Source organism: Chinchilla lanigera, unplaced genomic scaffold (genome assembly GCF_000276665.1).
Source record: "Chinchilla lanigera isolate Chin_1 unplaced genomic scaffold, ChiLan1.0 scaffold00140, whole genome shotgun sequence".
NCBI classification, from domain to species: Eukaryota; Metazoa; Chordata; class Mammalia; order Rodentia; family Chinchillidae; genus Chinchilla; species Chinchilla lanigera.
Window position 1 is genome coordinate 1,794,856 of NW_004955541.1, and position 13,211 is coordinate 1,808,066.

The 13,211-nt window shown below is 56.2% G+C and overlaps 1 protein-coding gene across 3 annotated transcripts; it reads right to left on the bottom strand.

The window, feature by feature from the left end:
• Positions 1-445: 445 nt before the first annotated feature.
• LOC102025174 (chromosome unknown open reading frame, human C16orf95) lies at positions 446-13,015 on the bottom strand. Of its 3 annotated transcripts, none has more exons than XM_005411000.2 (8): positions 12,919-13,015; positions 12,600-12,773; positions 8,334-8,391; positions 6,494-6,545; positions 5,774-5,920; positions 3,177-3,323; positions 1,259-1,429; positions 446-703 (listed from the first exon to the last, which is right to left on the bottom strand). In XM_005411000.2, exons 2-8 carry the CDS (start codon positions 12,625-12,627, stop codon positions 689-691), a joined length of 618 nt encoding a protein of 205 aa, XP_005411057.1. In that variant the 5' UTR covers positions 12,628-12,773; positions 12,919-13,015; the 3' UTR covers positions 446-688. The 3 variants fall into 3 exon arrangements, with proteins under 3 accessions (XP_005411057.1, XP_005411055.1, XP_005411056.1); XM_005410998.2 differs by having other exon boundaries at positions 446-707; XM_005410999.2 differs by lacking the exons at positions 8,334-8,391; positions 12,600-12,773; positions 12,919-13,015 and adding an exon at positions 7,832-8,107 and having other exon boundaries at positions 446-707.
• Positions 13,016-13,211: the final 196 nt, after the last annotated feature.

Consider the following 13,211-nt stretch of genomic DNA (forward strand, 5'->3'; position numbering starts at 1 on the left):
TGCGCCGCCACTCCTGGCAGTCATGTACTTTAAAGGGGTGAATTTTATGATATGTAAATAATATATGTGCTTTACAACTTCAACTGACAATTTTAGGCTACTTACAGTGAACCCCTTGGCTGGGTTTGGTGGCATATACTTATAATCCCAGCATTCAGTAGGCTGAGGAGGAGGATTCCCGGGAATTGGAGGCCAGCCTGGGCTCCACAGTGAGTTCAAGACCAGCCTGAACTACATAGCAAGACCTTGTCTCAAAAAGAAACAAAAAGTGAGACCCACCTGAAACACTCTAAAATGATTCCCGGCACCTCATCCAGTGACCTGCTTTCCCTTGGCGGAAGGCAGGAACACACAGAAGGTGCCCCTCCCCCAGGGCCACAGGGCTGGAGTAGGAATCCCGCCCCACCACAGGAGAATCACAGGCACCACTAAGCAGCAGCCAGTGTACAGGTTCACAGAAAACATTTATTCACTGCGCGCACACCAGAACCGTGCCCATGTCCACGCCCACACAGCTACGGCTAAGAGCCGCCAGGCAGCAGTGCTTGGGCTGAGCCCCGGGTGTGAATCCATCCTACGGGAAAATAGTGGTCATCACAGGCTCCTCCCACCAAGGCCTTTCACTGGGGATCTTGACCGCGCCTCACGTTCCTACTGATGTTCTTGCAGGTGGGTGCAAATGGTAAAGTCAAACTGGAAATGCCTGGCTGGAAGGCAGGGAGAGGAGACTGTCCCCGGGCCAGGACCCCACCCTGGGCGCACCCTTCGCAGGGAGGGCGGGACCATGCACCCCCAGGCACCAGGCTCCCCTCTGCACTCAGGGACGGGAGGCCCAGGCTGGGAAGAAGTCCAGTGGGGACCCGGGCACATCACTCAGCTGGCCATCCACTCCCTCCGCTGCAGAGGGATGAAACCCCTGCCAGGCAGAGCTGAATGGAAGGGCCCAGAGCTCAGCCTCTGTCTCAGGGCAGCACAGGGCAAGGCGAACTGGGCCAGACGAGACGGCTCTCGATGCCCAGAGGATGTCCGCACCTGTGGCTGAGCACTGGGCATGGGCAGCTACCAGCTCCAAGTCATGGGCCTGCCAGGCTGTTCTGGACAGGGTGTAGATGAGGGGGAACGGCAGGGCCGTTCCCAGGGACCAGGGCCAGGGGCAGGGGTGGGTGGACACTGCTATGCCCGTTTCCTCAGGATCAAAATGCCTGGGGAGTGAGCGATAGGCCCAGGCCACCCACGGCGCCCACTGCCCCCTGCTCACCGAACGACCGTGACGACACTTGGGCGGAGGCTCACAATGCTGAGGCTGAGGGGCTGCCCGCCCTGGGGCCCGGAGCTCATCCTGGGGAAGGGCCAGTAGCTGCCCCTTGAGCAGCTGTCCCCATCGCAGATCTGCCGGTGGCTGTGCCGGGAGCGTGAGTCCAGGGGGCGCCTAGGGGCAGCGGCACGGTGTGAGGACAGGGCCCAGGAAGCAAGGACCGCGAGGCTGGCGGGCCTCTCGCCCTGCCCACCAGGACGGAGAGCGCTGCCGGTGTATTTCCGGGCCGGAGAGCTTCACGGGAGGCTTCTCGGCCTCTCTCTCGGAGCGAAGCACGGAAGGGCTCCCAAGGGCTCCTGGAGACGCAGTGTGGAGCTGCGACTGGTGAAGGGTGAGGGAAGCTTAGATGGAACCAGACTGAGGTGTGCAGCCGCACGGTGGGCCGTGGACTGGGCCGCTGGCACTCTGCGGGGGAGCAGGCACACGCCCGCAGCGACGCTCCTCGGCAGAGGCCACACCGGCAACACCAGTCCCACAGATCACCACTGTGGCACAACACCTCCTGCGCAGCCGTGGAGAATTGGGAGCCGAGCCTCAAACCATCTGCCACACGCTCAGTTTGTCCTCAGGATTTTCCACTCTGAGCACTTTGCATCTTTAATAAAAGTCCGTGCACGGGCCAGGGATGTAGCTCCGGGTCCGGCAGAGGACAGGGCCGGAAGAGCAGTCTCATTGGCGGGGGGAGTGGGGTGGAGGGGGGCGCCGGGGACTGCCTGGCTCAAGGAAGGCAGCTAGATTAGACCTGGCTGTAGGGGGCTGGGGATTTAGCTCAGCAGCACAACACCTGCCTGGCAAGCGCAAGGTTGTGAGTTCGAGAGTTCGATTCCCAGTACGACGGGGCGGGAGTCGGGGGAGACCTGGCTTTAAACGGCCCCACCCAAAGGCCACGATCGCGTTACTCGATCGCCTCACCTCCATGGCTGGGACAGCGCTTCCTTTACACCACCAAGAGGTGCACGTCTCCCGAGAACCCTTCCCCCGCACCCCTGCGAATCCCGCTCACACCGCCTTCCCCAGAACACCAACCCCACAATAGTCACTCCTTCACAGGTGCCCTCTCAGAGGCCTTGCTGCGCAGAGCTGGCACAAGGCTCCCAGGCAAGGACAGGACACCAGGCAGAATGGGACACATCAGCCCCAGCAGAGACGCGCCTTCCAGGTGCAGCCCAGCCCACCTGTGTTAGAGAAGCCACCCCGGGGCTGGGGATTTAGCTCAGCGGCAAAGCGCCTGCCTGGCAAGTACAAGGTCGTGAGTTCGGTTCCTGGTACCGGAGAAAAACCAAAAAAAAAAAATAAAAAAATAAAAAAAATAGAGAAGCCACCCCTGGGGCGGGTGCCATGAGCGTGAAGGCCTGCGCATGGTGAGTGTACGGTCTGTATGAGTACTGTCCTCGAAGACACCAGTGCGAGCCCCAGGAAAGCCCCCAGGCTGGAGGCACCAGCCCTGGCAGATCCCAGTGGCCCTGCCCTGGAACACCGTTGTGGCAGGGCCTCCCCTCGCAGGTACCCCCTCTGCCACCTGTGCCAACCATGGAGAGGTGCAGAAGGCCATTGGGGAGGGTCAGGGCCAGGCGAGGGGGAAGGTGTGGAGAGGGCAGCCAGGTAGGGGAGCAGGGAGGAGGAAAAGGAGCCGGAGAGGAGGGCGAATAGGGCAGCAGTGCGGGTGCCAGAACAGCCCACAGCCCAGGGAACAGGGCCCAGGCAACTGTCTACCTCACGCCGGCCTTCCCGCCACACAGCACCCCACTACCGCTGTCGGCAACCCTCCTGGCTCTGTGGGGAGGGTGCCGGCCGCCTGTGCCCCACCGCCTGCGTGCCCTTCCCTGTTCAGTGCTCCCCATCCTTGGCGCCTCCTTCTTACCTTCTTCTGCGACCTCAGCCCCCGGGGGACCCAGTAGGGCATCACAGCCTGGTCCCTGGGCACCGGGAGCAGGCCCCCAAAGCGATGGCATGGGCAGAGGCAGGCCTTGGCGGGTGTGGAGACACGAGGCTGGACCATCTTCGGGGCCTACCAGAGGGAGGGAAGAGAAGGTTCAAAGGGAGTGGGGCCCGGCCTGGACCACCCCAGCTAAGTGCAGCATCAGGACGCCCCACAGGGCTCCTCTCGGGTCCCCTCCGCAGACACGCCCACCGCCCAGCTGAAGGAACACAGTCTCCCTACCATGATGGCCCAGAGGTGGGCGACACAGACCTCAGGGGTCTGCCTGGCCCAGCACCTGCAGCGTCACTGGCATGGCACCACAGCAGGCCACATGGGCTGGGCTTGGGAGCACAGGCTCTGTCCCAAGCCGAGGCTCCAGGTGCGGCCTCAGCGTGCCTGGCTCTGCAGAGCCAGGGGCCAGCAAGCCCCTTCTGGGGACACAGCCCACGAGGACACCTCTGCATCTACAAGGGGCATGACTGTCCGCAGTGCCCGAGCAGCCTGGGTGCCCATCACAAGGAGCAAGAGATCACTTCCCTCCCTCTGCACCCTCCCCACCACGGTGCCAGAGGGCCCTGCCTGGGCTCCTGTGGCCCTGACGGGATAAGGACAGCCTGGATAGCTCCGTGACCAGCACGCACTAGGCCCGCTCTCCCGGCCGCTGCTGCGCTACCGCAAACAAGACACTGTCCTGCCGTGGGACCGCACTGCCCAGCGTGTCCAGCAGAAGAATATGCAAGCACGGGGGATGGGAGAGCACCTGAGCTGAAGTTTTCCCCGAAATCATCCCTGAGCCAGATCAGAGGGAGCTGGTGTGCTAGAGAGGCCGGGAGGACGGCGCGCACCCATGTGAGACCCCCAGGATGTGGACACCAGAGCGGATATCACTGTGGGCAGGCTGTGTGTCACCCACTGGGCAGGCATTTCTTGCCCCATCCCCCCTAAAGAATGCAGTTTTGCTCAGGGGGCAAAGCGCCCCGACCCAAGTGAGAAGATGGCACATCTCAGTAAGATTCAGGAAAGATAACGCTGACAGATTCAGCATTATCAGAATGTAAAACCCCTCTTTGAAAGGCACTGATAAGATAAAAACAAGACAAGCCAAAGACATGGAAAAATAAAACCTGAACATCTGATAAAGGAACAGCATCCAGAATACTAAAGACCCCTTAAACTCCACAATAGAAAAAAAGCTACTTGTTTAATATGCTCATATTAAACAGGCACTATGGGAAGTAACCCTGACAGAAAACTTTCAGTATCATCAGTCATGACAGACATACAAACGAGAACCACAAGAAGATAGGGGCACCTCAGGAAGAAGACAGATAAAATTTAAAAGATTATTTATGGGGCTGGGGATTTAACTCAGCGGCACAGGGCCTGCCTGGCAAGCTCAAGGTCGTGAGTTCGATTCCCAGTACCGGAAGAAAAACCAAAAAAAAAAAATTTATTTATTTATTTATTTATTTATTTTGGTTTTTTAGACAAGGTCTTGTGATGTAGCCCAGGCTGACCTCAAACTCCTGATATTCCTCCTGCCTCAGCCTCTTGAGTACTGGTATTATAGGTGTGCACTACCACGCCCAGCCAAACAATTTGATTTCTTTTTTTTTTTTGAGGCAGGGTTTCACTATGTAAAAGACTGACCAAAGCAAGCCCTGGAGAAGCTGTGAAGGAAATGGAACTTTACACACTACCCATGGGCGTGTCAGATGGTGTGACCACTTTGGAAAGCAGTTGGTAGTATCTTAAAAAAAAAAAATGTCAAACATGCACAGACAATTCCACGCCTAGGTATTTACCCAAGGGAAACAAAGGCAGGTGTCCTTCCAAGACTTGTACACAAATGCTCATAGGGGCTTTTATCTACCACAGATGAAAAGTGGAGACAGTCCCGGTGCCCTCCTGCACAGACAGGTAAACGCCATCTGCTCATATAACAGAACACTGAAAAGGAGCCTCTGAGCCACATGGGTAACTCTCAAAATAATTTGCTAAGTGAAAGGAGCCATACAAAAAGAACACACAATATGTAAGACTATTTACATAACATTCTAAGAAATGCTAGATAAGCCATAGAGGCAGAGAGCAGGTTGCCTGGGAATGCCAGAGCACTGCCTGGGGGCTGAGAGAACAGATGCTGAGGTGGAGCTACAAAAAGTGGCACAAGGGAATCTTTAAGGGCCGGGCGTAGGCCCGTCATGTGGATGGTATTGTGGTTTTCCCAGGAACGTGTTTGTCAAACCGTACCATAATGTACCCTTCCATATGTACAGTTATCAATGTCAATCATGCCCCCATAAATTTTTTTTTTTGACTTGTGATTTTTTTTTTGGTACCGGGAATCGAACTCAGGACCTTGCACTTGCCAGGCAAGCACTTGTGCCACTGAGCTATATCCCTTGCTGAGCATAAATATATTTTTTAAGAAGCACAAACTGTCTCCCAGGAATTCTAAACTATCATTCACATAATGCTTGTAATTCTGACGTACACCCTGGGCCCCCGGTGAAGACCCTTGGCAAGACACCTACCTGTTTTTGGGGTCTCAAGGACAGAGGGACCCAGTAAGGCAGTGCTGCCTCGGCCTTGGGCACAGGTAGGTGGCCCCTGAACCTGGCACGGCACTTACAGCAGATGTGCTCTTGGGAGCGGCCCAGCTTAGGCAGCAGGTTGGAACACTAAGCAAGATCCAGAAAAGACAGGATTAAGTATTTTGCAGCACTTCTAGTGTAAGCCAAGGAACTGTCTGGAATCAGTGGCCACAAGGAGAAGCAGCAGAAGCCCAGCTCCTACTGTAGGTCCAGAAAAGGCAAAGCATGTGGCTGGTAGTGAGGCACACGAAGCCTGCAGGCCGGGTGGGGGGTGTTCTCAGCCACACAGTGCTGCCCTGTGTGAACAAGTCCCAGTTCCCCTCTGCCAAGGCTGGAGCTCAGCCAGTGCTGGAGGCAAGTGGGGAGCTGAAGCCCTAGGTTCACCGGTTGTTCCTCACACCGCACTTAAAAGCCGCAAAAGAACTCATCCCCTCTAGGGGGAGATGAAGATGCTCATGCCCAGACCTACACCGAGGGGCTCTGCTGCCTCCCCTGGACTCAGGTGTTCTAAGCACCTACACGGACTGGGGATCGGTGATGGCCCCTACAACCACACTTCCATGTCTGTGACCCTTTCATGAGACACAACCTCTGGTCCCACATCCTCCACGACTCCCACCCCACAGAGCTGGGACAAAGAAGCTGAGTTTGTTTCCTTACTGGACGATCTGTGAAGCACACTTCTTTCCTGAAGGTTTGAAGTGTGCTCTCCCTGGAAAAGAAGAACAGGGAGACTTAGAACACTCCCAGCTTTGTGTTTATTGGGGGCAACCTGCTGGGAGAGCAGGTCCTGCCCTGCTGGACCTGACTCTTGGCACAAAGTCCTGCGAGGCAGGGCCATCTTTCTGAGGCCCAGAGGGGCTGAGGGTGACAAGCCGGAAGAGGGCTCACACACGTGCCACAGCCGGGCTCCCAAGTACTGGCTGCTATGGACTCCTAATTCCCCAGCCAACCCCCTCCAACACACTGCAGCTAAACTTGTGCCTGGCCCATCAGGAAAGACTTGAGAGTTCTAACCTGGTGAGGGCCTTCCAAGACATGGGGCTGCCAACCACCCACCTGCGACACTTGATCAGATTCCCCCAAGTTTACTGGCATACTGGAGGGAAACGCCCTCAAGCTGCACAGAAGAAAGTCCTTCCAGTGTAAAAACCTGAGTACTTTTGTCTCTAGGATAACAAAGCGTTTGGAGCTACACAGACTTGGTCATGCATCCCCATTCCTTCCCAACAAACTGCTACATCGTTGGCCATAGAGCCCCCACCAGGTATAAAACACAAAGGAGAGCCAGCTTCCCTAAAGCGAGTTAGTAACAGGGAGACTGCAGACTTTATGACGGAGTGTTCTGTTTGGTTTTTGGTACAGGGAATCAAACTCAGGACCTTGTGCTTGGCGGGCAGGCGCTTCTGCCACTGAGCTATCTCCCCAGCTCAGCGTTCTGGTGTATCGTACTCAGTACTGCTATTTTACCTAGAGTTGCAGCTTCAGGCTGACGCTTGACTGTGACTCCCTCCCCCGCGCCCCCCGGGGCTGGGGATGGAACCCAAGGCTACATCCCTCGCCCTTGAGCTGATGCTGAAGGCCTGGGCGGAGGTGGGGGCGGTTGTCCCACACAGAGCCCCCCCGCCCCCCAATGACAGCGCGCTGTGTTCCGGGAGGCGGGGCCGCACCATCTCAGCCACACACTTTAGGTGGGGCGGCCCGGCACTCCCAGCCCGGGAGGCGAGGTCGGACCGCTCTTGGAATGGTGTCCGCGCAGTGGCCGGCCCTGCCCGCCCCTCGATCTCCCCCGCGGGGCTCTGTGCCCGAGTCACGGGGGGGAGACACGCTTGTCCCGTGTTAAGGCGCCTAATCTGACCGCGTGGAAACTCGAGAGATCGTGGCGATGCTGCCGCACAAGCGAAAGGAGCTCAGGACGGAGAGAGGCCGGGGCGCCCGCGGTGCGCAGGCCTGCTCCGGCCTCCGAGGTCGTGTAAACCCTAAGCTGCCTTTTCGTGCCTCGCTCCTGCGGGCTCAGCCGCCGCCGCGCAGGCGGCCCCGGGGCTCCCGGCGCTCGGGTCGTCCCGCGTCATGACGCGCTTCGGGGCGAGCGAATGCTACGGAGCCGAAGCGCCTCCGCAAGGGTCTGGGCCTTCGCGAACTGCATCGTGCGGACCACAGCGAAAACGAAGCCCAGCTCCCACGCGCGCCATCTCCCAGGGCTCGCAGCAACTTCCGCGCCACAGCCTTCAGCCGCCTTCCCGGCTTGCACCTCGGCCTCAAGCTTCCTCCGTACGCGCCACTGATTGGCCCGCGCTCAGCCATTCAGGTGACGCCTTGTATGGACGTGCACTTAGCTGGCAATTGATTGGTCCCTCGGGCGGGGCTCGGGGTCCGCGGGGCAGAGCGGACCGCTGGACTACGGGCCGGTCGCTCAGCGTTCTGTCGCGGTGGCCTTTCCCTAAGCTGCCTCCGCGACGGCGGCTCTGGAAGCCCCCCGCCCTCGACCTGACTGACTCACCATTTCCGACCGACGGGCCTGCGCACCGGTGGGGCGCCCCAGCCGGGGTCTTGGTCCCCTGCAAGGAGAGGAAAACATGGCAGCAGCCCTGCTCGGGCGCGAGAGGGTTGGGAGAGGAAGGGCGCGTTGGGAACGCAACTAGGTGGTCAGGTTTGTTTTGTTTTTTTTTTGTTTTGTTTTGTTTTTCTTTACATACTGAGAAACCCAAAGTTTTTGCGTTGAGCTACATTCCCAGCCCCTTAAAAAAATTTTTTAAATTACTACCTTGAGACAGGTTCTCCCTGAGTCACTTAAGTTTTCCAGGCTGGGCTCCAACTCAGGATCCTCCTCCCTCAGCCTTCTAGGGTGCTGGAATTACAAGTGTGTGCCACCAAGCCCTGCTAAGGAACACCCCTTGGGGTATCTCGGACATGAGTATATTCGGTCAGTCACTCTCTGAAATTCATTTTCATGCGCTAAATCTGACACCCCTACCAAAGGGCTTTGTGACCTTCAGGGAAATGTGTATTTCTTGAACAACGTTGGGGTTAAGGGTCGTGGAATTCAAAACAGCTGCCATCTAGTCTGGTGCTCTTTGAGCCCAGAGACCTCTAGCCGGTTTTTCCTTTGTTCCTTAGTCTCTCTCACCCCTCGTGTGTGTTTGGGCAGTTGTGAGATGGAGTCATGATGTGTATCCACATTGTAGTAAAACTCGGTGCTCTCTGCTTCTCGTTTTAGTCTTTAAATTATCTCAAATTGCACTTTATACTTCTTGGAAATGGTTGGGGTTCTAAAACTCTCCATTAATGTTGGTATTTGCCAAAACTCTTAAAAGCAACTGTGAGCAGTCCCCCCCTGCACTGTATTCCAGTCAGAAAGCCAAGAGGATGTGTCCAGGTACTGCTGGGATTTCTTGGCTCCATTATTTAAACATTAGGGTTTTGCCCTGCGTGGTGGCGCATGCCTGTAATCCCAGCACTCAGGAGGCTGAGGCAGGAGGATCGTTGTGAGTTGGAGACCAGCCTGGGCTACAAAGTGAGCTCAAAGCCAGCCTAAGCTGCATAGCGAGACCTTGTCTCAAAAAGACAAAAAAAATAATAAACATTAGCGTCATGATCTGTCAGGGCCAAGCTTCCAGCCACTGCACACAAGCATGCTTTACTGACCAACACCTGCACTGAATGGGAGGTGCCCCTGCCTTACTAGTGCTGAATATTTCAGCTGTCACCCATGGGTGTCAGGATGTGTATATGGCTTCTCTGTGTCTCCATTTTCCTCCTGAGGCCACTGAAACATCAGCCTAGATTAGCAGGGCATAGAAAACAGACTCATGTGTCTCTGGAAGCTCTGGCCCTCACCACTGAGACACCCCCTTGTTTGATGTGAAGAGTACTCTATCACTATCCTCACCCACCCAAGAATGGCTAAAATTAAAAAGAGAATGCCAAGTCTGTCAAGGATGTGGCAGCTGGAACCCTTCTTGTACATTGCTCAGTAAATTAATAAAGCCATATGGGCAGTATTTATAAAACCTAAATATGAACCAACTAAACCTAACCAACTGACTCTACACTTCACATAGGACAAATAGCTTAAATACACCAGCACATGAACAAAAATATCAACAGCAGCTTCCATAAGTTCCAAGCTGGATATCTGTCCTAGATATCTACTCTCTGGAGAGAAGATTTGTGAAAGAAACGATGGCATAGTCACACAGAAGCACGTGGTGGTGGAAGAGGACAACTGCAACCCACAGCAACATGGATGAAGAATGCAGGCGAAGAAGCAGGGCCCCAAACATGCATCCAGTATGCGTGTGTGACATTCACAACGAGGAAGGAGAACCCACACAACACAGGCTGTGCTCCGAAGGACACTCCACCCTCCCTGCCCCTGGAGGTTCCCAGTCCTCACTTTGCCTCTGAGTCTGACGCAAATATCAGGCAAGTTGCATAACTTCAGAGCCTCAGATTTGTATGTAAAATAATGATAATCCTAGAACTAATCCCAGGCACATTTTTTGTTTGTTGAATTTTGTTGCGTGCTGGGGATGGAACCCACAGCCCCCCACACACTGGGACTGGTGCTGTGCCATAGATCTACATCCCAGCCCCCAAAGCAGTTACAGAAGCTCAGAGACAGATGGAAATTGTAAAGGAAAGCCAGGACATTGTGAGGGTTCAGCACAGGTCAGTTTATCCCGTGAGTGGCAGGTGAGTTCATTCTCTCTCAACTCCTTCCTGAAGCTGGTTTACTGCCTCAGAAGAGGGAAGCAGGCTGAGAGAAGCCTGTGGCTAGCAACTGTTCCTCTTCCAGATGCTGTTTCCAAAACCCCCAGGTCAGGGGAGCAGAGAGCCAAGAGAGTCCAAGAGTCATGAGGACCCAAGCCATGTGAACAGAAGCTGCTTGAGCCCAGAGAGGAACAGTCCTAGGTATCCCCTACCACCCTCCCCAGGCACGCCGTCAGCCTGCGCTCGCCCGGAGGCAGGGCTGTTGGACACAGCTATGCAGTTCGTTCACCAACCGAGGGCCCCTGGCTGACAGCACAAGTGTAGTTCACCTTTGCCTGGTGCTCAGCTTGCCGCAGCACACACCCTGGCCCGGGCTGGGCCTGCACCCAGACCTCCCCAGAGGGACCACCGTGTCAGTCTGCACAGAAGCCCCTTGGGCTACGGGTGACCCTGCAGCAATGGCTGAACCTGCACTGTGCAGCTTCCTGGCTTGACAGGGAAGATGTGTGCCCGCCAACACGCACCTCTGCACACCCAAGGCTGCCAGCATATGTCACCGCTTTGCCCAGCCCACATCTGGATGGAGGAAGCCCTCAGCAAGGACAGGGAAGGTGGATAAATGTTCCAGCAGCTTCACACCGTGGCAGGATAACTCCAGAGCAGACGCTGCACCTGCTCCCGGTGCTCTCGTAGGACCGAGCTCCAGCTGCCCACACTGCTGCCCTTCCTGACACCTTTGCTGGCTGCTGCCGTCCTCGTCCCGTCTCTCAGATCACTTCTCCAATAAACTACTTGCAAATCTTCATCTCAAAGTCTGCTTTCAGGAGCCCAAACCCAGACACCCCCCTTCCCACCACCTGCCAAGTCACGCTTGCTGCGTGGGGCCTTGTTCAGATTTGTAAAAGCCCATGTGCCCCTCTCTGTGTGCTGCAGGCCTGTGCCAGAGGCCAGGGCTGGGGCCCCTATTCACCCACAGGAAAGAGCAGTGCCCTTTGGAGACCTGCTGGGCAGAGGTGACAGTCAGTGCCAAGGCAAGTGCTAACGAACTGTTTGGGGAAGAGCTGGACAGATGCAGTGCAGCCAGCAGGTGGGGAGGTAACAGCAGCTGCGCTGCAGTCTGCAGCAAGATTGCATCTGGAGTTCCCGAACTGCAGGAAGAGGAAGACAAGGGACATTCCTTCCCCAGCCCTTGTTTCAGACAGGATACTTCTGAAGCATTTGAAGCTTCCCGGGGGAAAGGCAAGGACTGCCATCCACTGCAAATGAAGACTGCCCTCCGAGCAGAGCCGTGGGTAACGCCCTCTGCTGGGTTTGGGCGTCTACCAGGAAGGCACAGTGTCGACTCCATACTACCATTCGCCAAAACAGAAGGCCCCAGCTCAGCCGCAAGGCCCTATGGGTAGACAAGCGCAGGGAAGAGACACCCACCCTCGGGAAGGGCACCCTCTTCAGGGCGGCCTGCAGCAGGTGCCTAGACCCCTCCACTTGCACAGAGCAGGAGACCTGAGGTGGAGGCAGCCAGAGCACGCGGCCCTGCACCGGAGCCTGACTACCACATCACGTGTCTGCACGGGGCAAGCAAGCTTCGGAAACATGCAGACACCCCATCGCTAAGCAGCAGAGAACTCAACCTCTGTGGTTTTGTTCTGAAGCTAGTTTATCACTCCAGGATAGCCTTGCCTAGGGCTGGGGATATAGCTCAGCAGCACAGGCACCTGCCTGGGAAGCACAAGGTCCTGAGTTCAATTCCCAGTTAAAAAAAAAAAAAAAAAGATGACCTTGCCTAATCTGACCAGTGATGAGTGTAGAAAATGAGCTAACTTAGCCCAAGAGCTCTAACTTTTTAAATTCCATTTCCCTCATGGGAGACAGTGTTTGGGTTTCCCCGGGTGGGGTTTTGAGCATTCTACTTGGGACCACAGGCGTCACTGACCTGTGTGGGTTTGCGTTCCCTGTCAACTGCCCCCCCCACCTGATCCACTTTCATCCAGACTGCCCTGTGCGTTACACGCCTGCCCCCGCTAACAGCAGCTCTGCTGGCTTACGCCCTTACCCTCTCCTTTCGGGATCTCTGACGTCATCTTCTCCCCTTATTCTCTCCGTGTCTCCAACAGTGACATTTTACAGTTCTCTTCTTACAGTCGTAAGACACGGCACATCCTGGTCGTCCTTCACTTTGTCCTGCTGCAGCCTGCGCCCGCGGGGACACTATGCCATCCTTCTCCTCCTACCTCAGAGCAGTAAGAAAAGGGTGCAGCCTGCCACGCCAACCAGGGTCTAGGACAGTGTGCTGCCTCCCCGTGCTTGTCACCCCACCCCCTTCACAGCCCCGAGAACCACGTCCCAGTGCTCTCTGAAACCGTGAGACGCACCCTGGGAGGAGAGGCTGCCCACCGGCCGAGTGCCCTGTACCCACGGCACCCTGCACACGCTTGCCTCCCAACAGAACTGCGGAACTCTGGCAACAGAGACAAGTTCCATGGCAATTAGGACACCCGCCGTGCTCAGGCAGGTCAGTCTTGAAGGGGAGTAGAGACCCAGGAGCCTGAGGAGAGGACAGAAATTAGGTCTAGTTCTGTGCCAGGCTTCCTGGATCCACAGTCATGCAGCTGCAGCTTCGGGGGGCCGTGCACCATGGGGCTCAGAACACGTTTACCCAGGTGGG

Excerpts from the sequence above, each read along its gene's own strand:
- LOC102025174 (XM_005410998.2), bottom strand. The coding sequence starts at position 12,627 with ATGACGTCAGAGATCCCGAAAGGAGAGG. Across the intron at positions 5,921-6,493 it reads TGTGCTTCACAGATCGTCCA|TGTTCCAACCTGCTGCCTAA; the intron begins GTAAGGAAACAA and ends GATCTTGCTTAG. Across the intron at positions 1,430-3,176 it reads GGCTGAGGTCGCAGAAGAAG|GCGCCCCCTGGACTCACGCT; the intron begins GTAAGAAGGAGG and ends CGCTGCCCCTAG.